General features: G+C 46.2%; 1 protein-coding gene across 1 annotated transcript; it reads right to left on the bottom strand.

The window, feature by feature from the left end:
• Positions 1 to 8,417: 8,417 nt before the first annotated feature.
• On the bottom strand, positions 8,418 to 12,231 carry LOC123077765 (polyadenylate-binding protein-interacting protein 11). The gene is made up of 10 exons (XM_044500090.1): positions 11,823 to 12,231; positions 10,885 to 11,022; positions 10,758 to 10,802; positions 10,261 to 10,333; positions 10,072 to 10,184; positions 9,924 to 9,983; positions 9,710 to 9,757; positions 9,552 to 9,620; positions 8,903 to 8,964; positions 8,418 to 8,812 (listed from the first exon to the last, which is right to left on the bottom strand). The coding sequence occupies exons 1-10, from the start codon at positions 12,108 to 12,110 to the stop codon at positions 8,755 to 8,757; spliced, it is 954 nt and encodes a 317-aa protein (XP_044356025.1). The 5' UTR covers positions 12,111 to 12,231; the 3' UTR covers positions 8,418 to 8,754.
• Between the last annotated feature and the right edge of the window lie 6 nt (positions 12,232 to 12,237).

Raw genomic sequence — 12,237 nt, 5'->3', positions numbered from 1 at the left:
GGGGGGCTTTTGTTCCTTTTTTTTGTTATGTTTTCTGTTTTGTTTTCCCTTTTCCTTTATTTGTTTATTTCCTTTCCTGTTTATTTCATTTAAAAGTATTTAGATATTTTATAAAAATGTGTTTTCTCCACCATAATTACCAGTGTAATATTTGGCACCCTCTGAACATTTCTGTTTGAATTTTTGAAAACTTTTAATTTTCCACTTTAATTATGTTTGAAATTTGAACTAGGAGTTTGACAAGGGTGTGGTTCAAATGTGATCAAGCCCTGTTTAGCAACATGATTAGCTTAATCATAGGGGGTTACTGTAGCATGATTCTCAGGGTGTTACAACCCGTAGGCACAAACATGTTTGGCCTTCCGCTGAAATATGATTCAGCGCCCATCCCACAAGTTGCACCACTAGCTAGTACTCATGCTGCTCCTATGTCACTGCCACAAGCATCTTCATCTACCTCGGATCCAATTTTAGAGGAGGATTTGCATAAGATGTTTCTAGAAACTTTTGGAAACAAGACGAAAGTAAAGATTCATGTGTACCAAAAGCCTTATCCTCAACACTTTCATGCAGTTTTGTGCCCTCAAGGTTACAAGGTTCCTGATTTTGTTAGATATAGTGGAGAGGGCACGAAAACAACATGGGAGCATGTTAGTCAGTATCTAGCGCAGCTAGGTGAAGCAGGTTCCATAGAAGAATTGAAAGTGCATTTATTTACCTTATCTTTAACTCGCACCGCATTTTCATGATTTGTTGCTTTACCGCATGGTTCAATTCTCTTATGGTCTCAATTAGAGCGAAAGTTTCATGATCACTTTTATAGCGGCGATAATGAGCTTAAGTTGTCATATCTTACATCGATTAGGCAAAAACATGATGAATCGGTTACCGATTATGTCAAGAGATTTAGAGATATAAAAAACTGTTGTTATAGCTTAGTGATAACCGAAAGAGACTTGGCGGATCTTGTTCTTAATGATTTAAAAACTCACATTAAAAAGAGGCAAGAAAGTTATGAGTTTTTAAATATTAACCAAGTCTTACAAAAAGCTTTGGCTCAAGAGAGTTGAAGTAAAGAGGTTCATAGGTCTACAATCGATCGTCCTAGAATGCATATAGTTGAATACAATGATAATAATTTGGATGATGAGGTTGATGTCTATAATACTGAATTTGTTTGGTCCTCAAAGGCCAAACCCTATACATGCAATGCCATTAAGACGGTTCGCAAGAATCATGATGGTGATAAAATATGTGATGCTCTCTTGCAAGATAAGGTGCTTAGAATATCACACACCATACAGCCGTTTGATGAGCTGAAGCGGCGTGCTTATTGCAAGTACCATAATTCATTTTCTCATGCTACTAAAGATAGCAATTTTTTTGACGAGATATACAATCGGCCATTAATGACGGACGATTGAGTTTTCCTGAGATGCAAGTTGATAAACAACCCTTCCCGATAAACAACATGGACTTATAAGGTAAGAAGATGTTAATTTGGCCTAACATAGCCAAATCTGCTAATAAAGATAATGTTGTTATTTGTGAACCCAAGAAAGGCAAAGAGGACACCAAAGTATTGGGAAGAGAGGTTGTGCTTGATAAGCAACCCGATGGCAAGGAGGTATTGAAGATCACCATAAAAAATCCTGCACTCGGGGGGCAACAGCAAGTACAAGAGGATACTCATGTTAAATTTATCAAGCCCAAGAATTCAGAAGCTAGCAAGTGGAAAAGAGTGAAGCCAAGCACAAGCGAATCAAGCCATCTTTTGATATGTTACTATCAAAATATGCCAATCAAGCGGTCAGTTCTAGATCTAATAGGACATCACATTCGAGGCATTCAAGATCACCTCCGAAACAAGAGTTTTGGCGCTATGCAAGGCCATATGGGTCATGGGCACTGACACCGTGGATGTCGTCACCCCCCTATGTGCCATATTATATGGGAGATGTCAATGGAGGATGGGGGTAGCCCCCAATGGCTCCTTATGCTTTTCATATGGGGTGGGTAGCACCTAGAAGGCCTGCTCACGAGAGACTTCATTATCCTACACAAGGTCATTCAAGCCATGGTGCTAATCGGCCAACAAAAAATTCTCCAAGCAAGGACAAACCTAGGATCACAAATATACTCAACCTAGGTGGTGTCCGTCCGGTTTAACTAAGACCATGAAAAGGAGGCTACAACGCATGCGGAACCACGAGAAGGCGGCGCATGAAGTGGAGGACCAAAGGGACGAATTGTTTAGTGAAATTCGGCCCGTGGCGCTCACAAAACAAGTCTGGAGGCCTAAACAAAAAAGAAAATGCAAATGCTTCTACATTAACTACAACAGCACCTACACCACCAAAGGAGAATGATGCTGGCCCCTATACATCGTCCACACCACCTGAAACATCCCCTTCAATTGAGGAAACTTTCAAGTCCAATATACGCATTGGGAGATGAAGATGAGATGTGGATTACGAATCTACGCCGGTTCGGGAAGATATGGATATTAATATGGTGTATTACTTACCTGCCGAGATTCATGCTATAGGTGAATAAGGGGAGGCAGCCCAACTGGATTTTGGTCCTAAGAATGCTATCTTCGAGAAGCCAAAAGAACCGGTGAAACACTTGAAGCCATTGTACCTCAAATGTCATAGTAACGGATCGCCGGTTGCTAGGATGCTCATTGATGGTGGTGATGTGGTAAATCTTATGCCCTACTCGGTCTTCAAGAAGTTGGAATTACATGATGATGCGGTGATGAAGACCAATATGGTACTTAATGGTGAGGTAAATAAAAGACAGAGACCAAAGGTGTGATGTGCATGGAACTTACTGTGGGAATAAGAACTTTGGCCACCACATTCTTCATCGCCGAGGTGCAAGGTAACTATAATGTTATATTAGGCCGAGATTGGGTTCATGCTAACCAATGTGTGCTGTCTACCATGCATCAATTCTTAATACAATGGGTCAATGATGATGTAGAAGTATTTACGCGGATAATTTGGCTTCTGTTGCTTTGGCCGATGCATCGGTGGATTGGAATCATCCCGATGTTACTTGCTTAACAGGGCGTGACCTCTCGGAGTTTGATTTCCTTGGTGCTACAAGGAACGGGTTTATTCCCATCTCTTTAAAGCCGATTTGTGGTAATTGGTTCCAAGGTACGGTGTAAACAAAAAAATTAAAAGCAATGGGCGATAAAGAATTATCGCCCAAAGCATAAACATGGCCGATATATAATTATCGTCCTAAGCCCATATAAATGTCCGATGGAGTGTTGGCATTGTCCTTAGAGCAAACATGATACAAAATATATTTTTTAGCACACTAACTTTGCCGGAAAAAACAGGAGGGCTTGTGTTGACACCCGATTTTTGCATGGCCAAAAACTCAATTAAGGTAGCCTCAGATGGAAAAAAGTTTCAACATGAAAGTGTGTGTAACATCGAAACAGTCGATTTTGACATAAAAATGGTCTTAATCCAAGGTCGTATGCAACCTGGGGAGCCAAAACAAGGTCAGTAACAAAAATTGCAGAGTCACTTCGGATCGACCGAGTTGATTTGACTTGGTGAGACAGAGTTGACTCAGTAATTCCAAGTGAAACCACTCGAAAATTCCGAGCGAGATACAGAAGATTACAGAAAGTTTGGCAATGTCCACTCGGTGAGACCGAGCGAAACCACCTGGAGGCTCCGAGTTGATCCGGAAGGTTGCCAAAGATTCCTGTCCGAGTTAGGTTAGGGTTTTTTTACGTTTTGGATGGAATTTTAGTTCTTTTCTTGTACTGGAAGTCCAACCGCCTCATAAATAGATGAGAGGTGACGGATGGTTGAACAACACATAATCGCAAAATCCATCTACTTTTTACCCTAGTTTACATCTCTCCCTTATTCTTTCTCTCTCGTTCTTCGATTGAAAGGCGGCGATCCCTGAGGCTCTAGGGGCGAGCGAATCGACCTAGGGCAGTCCATAGCCGCCGCGCGTCCAGACGGGGTCCCTGCCGGATGTGTGGGGTTTCGGGTCCTCAAAAGCACCCACTGAATTATTTGCGTACTGCGCTACCGGACAGGTCTCTTTCGACGTGAATTGCGGTGTATCACCCCGGCGTCGAGGGTTCACGATGACGTGTTCGTGTGTGAACACGGTGGTGACCACAGTGACGTGCCATTTGGACGCCTGTAACCACCGCGACGTGTGCTCGTGGCCTAGTCCATACGGCAAGGGAGAGGCGCCGGAGGTGTCGAGCACAAAGGCCGGAGCGGCCATGCGGAGGAGGCGGCCACGAAGAGGCTGTGCCTGTGAAATGTGAACTGTGATGGGGGCCTGCGGTCCGAGGTGCTGGACGTGACGAGGCTTGTGTACGTCTACGTACATCAGGAAAGGACGCCTACGCTGGGCGCCCCGCATGATGAACCCGTGGGCGTAGTACACTAGTACTAGTACGTATCATTTTCCAGCGATACTCGGTGGTTTCATGCGTGGAGGAGCAGTCCTTTCGTATCTCTCCCGGGACGCACCGCAACAACTTCCCTTCTTTGCCCGATGGGGCGCACGTACGAGATCGCTACGGTTACAGCGTGGGCCTGCCAGGAGATCGCCGCTGGCCACGGTTACAGCGTGGATTCACTAGCCGGGTATTTTGGGAGATCATTCGGACAGATCAGCAGCACCTACACCACCAAAGGAGAATGATGCTGGCCCCTATTACATCGTCCACACCACCTGAAACATCCCCTTCAATTGAGGAAACTTTCAAGTCCAATATACGCATTGGGAGATGAAGATGAGATGTGGATTACGAATCTACGCCGGTTCGGGAAGATATGGATATTAATATGGTGTATTACTTACCTGCCGAGATTCATGCTATAGGTGAATAAGGGGAGGCAGCCCAACTGGATTTTGGTCCTAAGAATGCTATCTTCGAGAAGCCAAAAGAACCGGTGAAACACTTGAAGCCATTGTACCTCAAATGTCATAGTAACGGATCGCCGGTTGCTAGGATGCTCATTGATGGTGGTGATGTGGTAAATCTTATGCCCTACTCGGTCTTCAAGAAGTTGGAATTACATGATGATGCGGTGATGAAGACCAATATGGTACTTAATGGTGAGGTAAATAAAAGACAGAGACCAAAGGTGTGATGTGCATGGAACTTACTGTGGGAATAAGAACTTTGGCCACCACATTCTTCATCGCCGAGGTGCAAGGTAACTATAATGTTATATTAGGCCGAGATTGGGTTCATGCTAACCAATGTGTGCTGTCTACCATGCATCAATTCTTAATACAATGGGTCAATGATGATGTAGAAGTATTTACGCGGATAATTTGGCTTCTGTTGCTTTGGCCGATGCATCGGTGGATTGGAATCATCCCGATGTTACTTGCTTAACAGGGCGTGACCTCTCGGAGTTTGATTTCCTTGGTGCTACAAGGAACGGGTTTATTCCCATCTCTTTAAAGCCGATTTGTGGTAATTGGTTCCAAGGTACGGTGTAAACAAAAAAATTAAAAGCAATGGGCGATAAAGAATTATCGCCCAAAGCATAAACATGGCCGATATATAATTATCGTCCTAAGCCCATATAAATGTCCGATGGAGTGTTGGCATTGTCCTTAGAGCAAACATGATACAAAATATATTTTTTAGCACACTAACTTTGCCGGAAAAAACAGGAGGGCTTGTGTTGACACCCGATTTTTGCATGGCCAAAAACTCAATTAAGGTAGCCTCAGATGGAAAAAAGTTTCAACATGAAAGTGTGTGTAACATCGAAACAGTCGATTTTGACATAAAAATGGTCTTAATCCAAGGTCGTATGCAACCTGGGGAGCCAAAACAAGGTCAGTAACAAAAATTGCAGAGTCACTTCGGATCGACCGAGTTGATTTGACTTGGTGAGACAGAGTTGACTCAGTAATTCCAAGTGAAACCACTCGGAAATTCCGAGCGAGATACAGAAGATTACAGAAAGTTTGGCAATGTCCACTCGGTGAGACCGAGCGAAACCACCTGGAGGCTCCGAGTTGATCCGGAAGGTTGCCAAAGATTCCTGTCCGAGTTAGGTTAGGGTTTTTTTACGTTTTGGATGGAATTTTAGTTCTTTTCTTGTACTGGAAGTCCAACCGCCTCATAAATAGATGAGAGGTGACGGATGGTTGAACAACACATAATCGCAAAATCCATCTACTTTTTACCCTAGTTTACATCTCTCCCTTATTCTTTCTCTCTCGTTCTTCGATTGAAAGGCGGCGATCCCTGAGGCTCTAGGGGCGAGCGAATCGACCTAGGGCAGTCCATAGCCGCCGCGCGTCCAGACGGGGTCCCTGCCGGATGTGTGGGGTTTCGGGTCCTCAAAAGCACCCACTGAATTATTTGCGTACTGCGCTACCGGAGAGGTCTCTTTCGACGTGAATTGCGTTGTATCACCCCGGCGTCGAGGGTTCACGATGACGTGTTCGTGTGTGAACACGGTGGTGACCACAGTGACGTGCCATTTGGACGCCTGTAACCACCGCGACGTGTGCTCGTGGCCTAGTCCATACGGCAAGGGAGAGGCGCCGGAGGTGTCGAGCACAAAGGCCGGAGCGGCCATGCGGAGGAGGCGGCCACGAAGAGGCTGTGCCTGTGAAATGTGAACTGTGATGGGGGCCTGCGGTCCGAGGTGCTGGACGTGACGAGGCTTGTGTACGTCTACGTACATCAGGAAAGGACGCCTACGCTGGGCGCCCCGCATGATGAACCCGTGGGCGTAGTACACTAGTACTAGTACGTATCATTTTCCAGCGATACTCGGTGGTTTCATGCGTGGAGGAGCAGTCCTTTCGTATCTCTCCCGGGACGCACCGCAACAACTTCCCTTCTTTGCCCGATGGGGCGCACGTACGAGATCGCTACGGTTACAGCGTGGGCCTGCCAGGAGATCGCCGCTGGCCACGGTTACAGCGTGGATTCACTAGCCGGGTATTTTGGGAGATCATTCGGACAGATCAGCAGAACCGCCTATATATATGCCCCCGTTCCAGTGTTCCACTCGCATTCCCGTCAGTCATACAAACTAGCTTGTCGCCTCTTGAATCTTGAAATGTGAAGCAGAGGACAGGAGGAAGCGCACCTGGTGTAGCTACTCATGGCTGCCACGAACGTCCTGGCTTGCCACGCTTCAAGTAGGAGCGGCGGCCCGGCGAGGTGCTTTCCTCCGAGCGCCGGTTTCCGCCGGGGTGCGCGGTACTCTCCTCTCCGGCAAAGGTGGCGCGTCTTCCACTCTACCGACGTACGAGTCGACGACCAGCTCGCACACATCTTCCACTCTACCAACGGCCAGATCGCAGCAGGTGTGCGGGATGCCCGCGTCCATCCCACACCAGCGCACCCGGCTCCTTCACCCACACGGCGCAGCAGTGGTTGCTGCCTTGCCTTGTTCGAGACCAGCCACTTGTGGGCGTTCATACTGAACGACTCCACGGCCTCCACGCCGTTTCGCCGGGGCCTCCACGCGGGTGCATTCGGGGCATATCAGCGCTGAGCCGGCGCATGCGGCGTCCCCGTGCGCCCGCACGCCGTGTGGTGCTGCGACGGCGCCCAGCTCGCCGACGGGGTCGACGGCGGCGATCTGGGTCGTCCCGACCGTGGCGCACAGGAACAGTGGAACCAACCCTGCGTCCATGTCCAACTGCAGCCCGAGCGCCCGGCTGAGGGCGAGCAGACGCTCGCCTCCATGGGCCTGAACGCCGTGTGCGTTTTCTTCGACGACACAGCCGGCGCGGCCGCCCTGAACGGCCTCGCCGACACGGCCGGCACTGTGCGCTCCGCCGCCGCACAGCCTGACGGCCAGGAGGTTCCTGCGCGTCGATGAAGGCGCCATACAAAGCGCGCGCGCTCCCTCCCCATCGACTGAGAGGTCGTCGCCCCATTTCTTGCGGGCGCTCGACAGCCAACTAGAGTAGCAGTAGCAGGCCCGGACGTTGTTGGGATTTGAAGCTGAAAACTCGTCTGTGTATTGCATCGTAGAACGAACACTCTTTACACAATGTACTGTAAAGAAATAAATCGATATACACGCTGCTGCCAGAAAAAATACATCTAATCTGTGTACGTGCGCGTTGCATCCATAGATCATTCTCACTAGGCAGTTCGATGAACCCCATCCATTAATCAACAGACAGACGCGTGTGTTTCCACTCGAATATGCTGACAACCGTGGCGGCAGAGCTCATAAAAATGCTTACACTGTCAATTCAAATGATGCACCCACGCATACGCTCACTCACTTCGTTTGTGCACTTCCTACGTGACCTTTACAGCATTACCTGCCTTCCACGCACAATGTACAGGATCGCAGTCAACCTGTTTTAAAACGGCAGAATAGCAACGCAAACTATAGGAATAACAGCGACAACCGATCGGCACGTCAAGACGTTAAAGTATCATTCGTTTTGATGGTAATAACAGCCAATGAGATAACAAGGAAACATGTTTTTGCCACAGAAATTACTCTGAATGGCAGGTTTTTCTAATGGTTGCTCCATCCATCACAGATTTGTCTGCGAGATGCTGACTCTCAAGGGTCTGGTTCAGCCAGTCCCTTTCCAACAGTTTCGCAAAAGGGATGGTTAAAGGAAGAAATCGCTCCTCCGTTGCAAGGATCTAAGCAGAAACATAATGGTTTCACTGGATCGCGGAAGCTATAGGTGATGGTCAGGCAGCCTTCCCGTCAACAATCCAGTGTGTAGCCGAAGCAGTCAGTTTGACACCACCCTATTTAAACGGGGCTTCACCGGGGTCTTGGAAGGGCTCACCCTGAACCACAATGCCACCAAGGTTAGCAAATATACAGACATCTGAATTTTGGGTAGGGAACATAAATGGATAGGAGTCGGGGGGTCATGCCTGACTGGCAGTGTGCCCAAAATCATCCCACTGCAATTCAGAGCCTGGATAGCACCCTCAGCCTGCAATTGCGAGCGTTTAACATGAGAGGTGATTGTAAAAAAACACATATGAAATGGGCTCTCTGATGGGAAGAAATGACACATATAATGTAGAGAATGTACCACTCGAATATATAAGTAAGAGTAAAGAAAAACAAGGGGAGGTGAAAGAATGAAAATCAGACATTCTTTTCAATTTCTTAGCATACTTATTCACCAGAGTGCAAATATAAAAGAATCCTACATGCTTATGCTGTTGTGCAAGTGTTTTGTGAGGAAGGCACTTTGAAGTCAGTCTAAGTAAAATGGTGTTCAGGGCAGAACTAAACTGGCATCTTGGTAGACACTTAAAACGAGGCAGCAGAATGTGAATGGTTGGAGCTTGGAACAGTGGCTAATGTTATTTTAGTTTGTACTTCGTACTCGTGAAAACAACAAACAGGAGCTATGCTGACCATGCAAATTATGGACAAACTACAGGCACTGACCATGCACTTGGTTAACTAATATCACAGCAAGTATTTAAAAGTAATAGCTACCGAGCTAGCAGAAAATCATTCAATTAAATTGGGAGTAAGGCTACGGATAAATGGGCTATTTGTTCTTACATTGACAAACTCAACAAAAGCAATCCTTGTTGAATGTACATTGTCGCCTAGAAGTCTCAAACGAGAGACCTGCAATTACAGCAACAGAAACATTAAGCAGCCAGGATACTCATTTAAAAGCTGTGTGACAGGATGATTGGGTTTACGCAATAGCTCACCTCACCACAAAGTTCTTCAAAGAAACTCTTTACATCTAATTGGGTAACCTGCAGGAAAACAGGTAAAATGTAATAAAACATTTCATTTAATTGTCCTGTTTCAGTTGTTGAGCATCTCACAGCTAAATTAAGAACCTCAATGTAATGAAAAGTATGATGAGAAAATGAGCCAGTGAAAGACAATAAGATGACAAAGTAGGACAGAGATGGGTACCTTCTTATCTATATTTGTACAATAAACCGTCCGTATGACCATTTCCTTCTCATCCTCCGTCTATGGGCCAGGCAGAATAGGATACCATTATTAGTAATTGTGGATTAGCGGCATAGGTGTCACAGAAGATGAAAACCAAACAACTTACCGCTGGGAGAAATTTTGGATTCACAGGTAAGATAGCCGTCTTTGAAGGCAAGACTCTAACGGGGTAGAACCCAAGCATTGTGCCACCAAGGTTAAGTGCAGCTCTAGCACCCTCTGTAAAAAATGTACCATGTATCAAACCATCAATTGACTGCTGAAAACATAAATGTAGCATGTGAAGATATAATACCTTCACCAGAGAACTCAATGAATGCAAACCTCATAACAGAATGTGGATCACCACAGATTCTGCAATCGACAACCTTCAGGACAAAGAGAAAAAAACAGTTTCACATATTTGCATGACAGAGAATTACATTACAAAATGCTCTATAAAAGAGAAAATCACAATGAGCTCGCAAGTAATTTTTCTTTAACACCTTTTCCCCTGTTTGATTTTTTTTTTGAAACTATCTACTGTGGAGCAAAGCCCCAGTCTTTTATTCCAAACCCCTGTTTGATTTTTGATAACCAAACATGCATGAAATCTATAGAACAGGAAATTGAGAAATCATGTCGACGGAATAAAGTTTTAACATGTCAAATAACCAACAGTTGCTAAAACCCAACCAAGTAGAATTGTGTCAACCTGATCTGAGAGAGCAGTTAAATAGACTAACATCTCTGTGTAGCATTTCTAGTATCTAATATCAGTGCAACTAAAGCCTTCAAGTTAAAGTAACTTACTTGCCCACAATTAGCAAAGGTTTCAGCAAGTCTTTCCTCTGTCACCTAACAGATGGTCAAAAGCATTAGATCCAACAGGCACTCAAGAATATAGCTATGCACAATAATACAATCATCAATTACTCACAGTATGGTCGAGTTCAGAGACATAAACGGTTCGCCGGATGCTCTCTTCCCTGTCTGCACGCCTCGCCCTCTCGTTTGTCCTCCTCCTTCCATGATTGATGTATACATTCCTCCTCTCATTATCTACAAAATTCCTCCTCTGGTGGAAAGGAAAAACACTTATCATTTCTCATTCCTGCTAGTACCTTCCCAATGGAATCATACTACCCAAACTTAATTATTACAAGCAGCTGATCTGGAGAAGAATCATATTATTAAACAACAGACATCTGAATCAGAACCATGGAAAAGTCTAGTCTCAAATTTCAATATCTGAAAATGAATCGCTCTAAATATCAAAGTGAAAAGGCATCCACATTCCAATTTATGTTTTCTCTGAACTGAATTGCTAGATTCAGAGACTACCTAATAATAGGAAAGTGTACGAGTAGATCAGGGTTACATATATTATACATTTAATATCTGGATGTTACATCTGTCTGAATTCTTAAGTGAAATGATATGTTCTAGAACTCACATGAACCGGGATATTTTACCCAATTCAATAGGATCTAAAACCAGAATATTAATCAAACACACCTACGATCTAAGCAGCATAGAAAACATATCTCACAGATAGATAGTGCACTAGTCGTGACTCTGAAGCGAAACCTCACTGTAACCAAGGGAACCTCGAAAAGAAGAACAGGGCAAGGCTTTCACTAAAGAACGCCAACAACCACACCACGCAAACCACCAACCGCCGGTAACGCCATCCAACGCAAATGAGGGAAAAAGATAACGTGCCCATTCTTAACGTATCAACTAATGCAAAAAAAGTAATCACGTCAAATCCCCCTCCGCATAGGGGAAAACCACCCGCTCCGATCCGAGCCTTCCAACCAAGTCCCAACCTCTGAATGATTGATGATAGTACTAAAAGAGGCCGCAGAATTATACCATGCGCTGCTGGTACCCAATGTACCCGGCGTCAGCGCCGGGGTACCCGGCGATCCCCCCGTTCCGGCCTCCGATCGAGCCGTAGTAGAACACCGGCGCGTCCGCCGACAGCCCCTTCCTGGGCGTGGCGGCCGCGGAGGACGGGACGAACTCCTTGGCGGCCGGGTTCAGCTTGGAGAGCAGGTCCACCAGCTTCTGCACGTCCTTGCGGTACTCCGCCTCCTTGGCCGCCGCCGCGGAAGCCGCCTGCGCGGAAGCCGCGGGCGAGCCCTCCGCCACCGCCGCCATCCGCGCGGTCGCCTTTGACACACCGGACGCCGACGAGGCCGCCGGCCCTGGTCGAACCGCGGGGCGGATTGGGTTGGTTGGTGGGATTCTACAGAGGCGAGGCCGTCTGGTGCAGGCTCGGCTCTGG

The sequence above is a fragment of the Triticum aestivum genome, chromosome 3D, assembly GCF_018294505.1.
Source record: "Triticum aestivum cultivar Chinese Spring chromosome 3D, IWGSC CS RefSeq v2.1, whole genome shotgun sequence".
NCBI classification, from domain to species: Eukaryota; Viridiplantae; Streptophyta; class Magnoliopsida; order Poales; family Poaceae; genus Triticum; species Triticum aestivum.
The sequence above is the reverse complement of the archived record's forward strand: the minus strand, read 5'-3'. Positions and strand labels throughout refer to the sequence as shown.

What these genes read in the sequence shown, in the direction of transcription:
- LOC123077765 (XM_044500090.1), bottom strand. Translation starts at nt 12,110, where the DNA reads ATGGCGGCGGTGGCGGAGGGCTCGCCCGCGGCTTCCGCGCAGGCGGCT. An exon ending in GTACAAATATAGATAAGAAG is followed by an intron (nt 9,758 to 9,923) that starts GTACCCATCTCT and finishes GTTTTCCTGCAG; the next exon opens with GTTACCCAATTAGATGTAAA. An exon ending in CTTTTGTTGAGTTTGTCAAT is followed by an intron (nt 8,965 to 9,551) that starts GTAAGAACAAAT and finishes TCGCAATTGCAG; the next exon opens with GCTGAGGGTGCTATCCAGGC.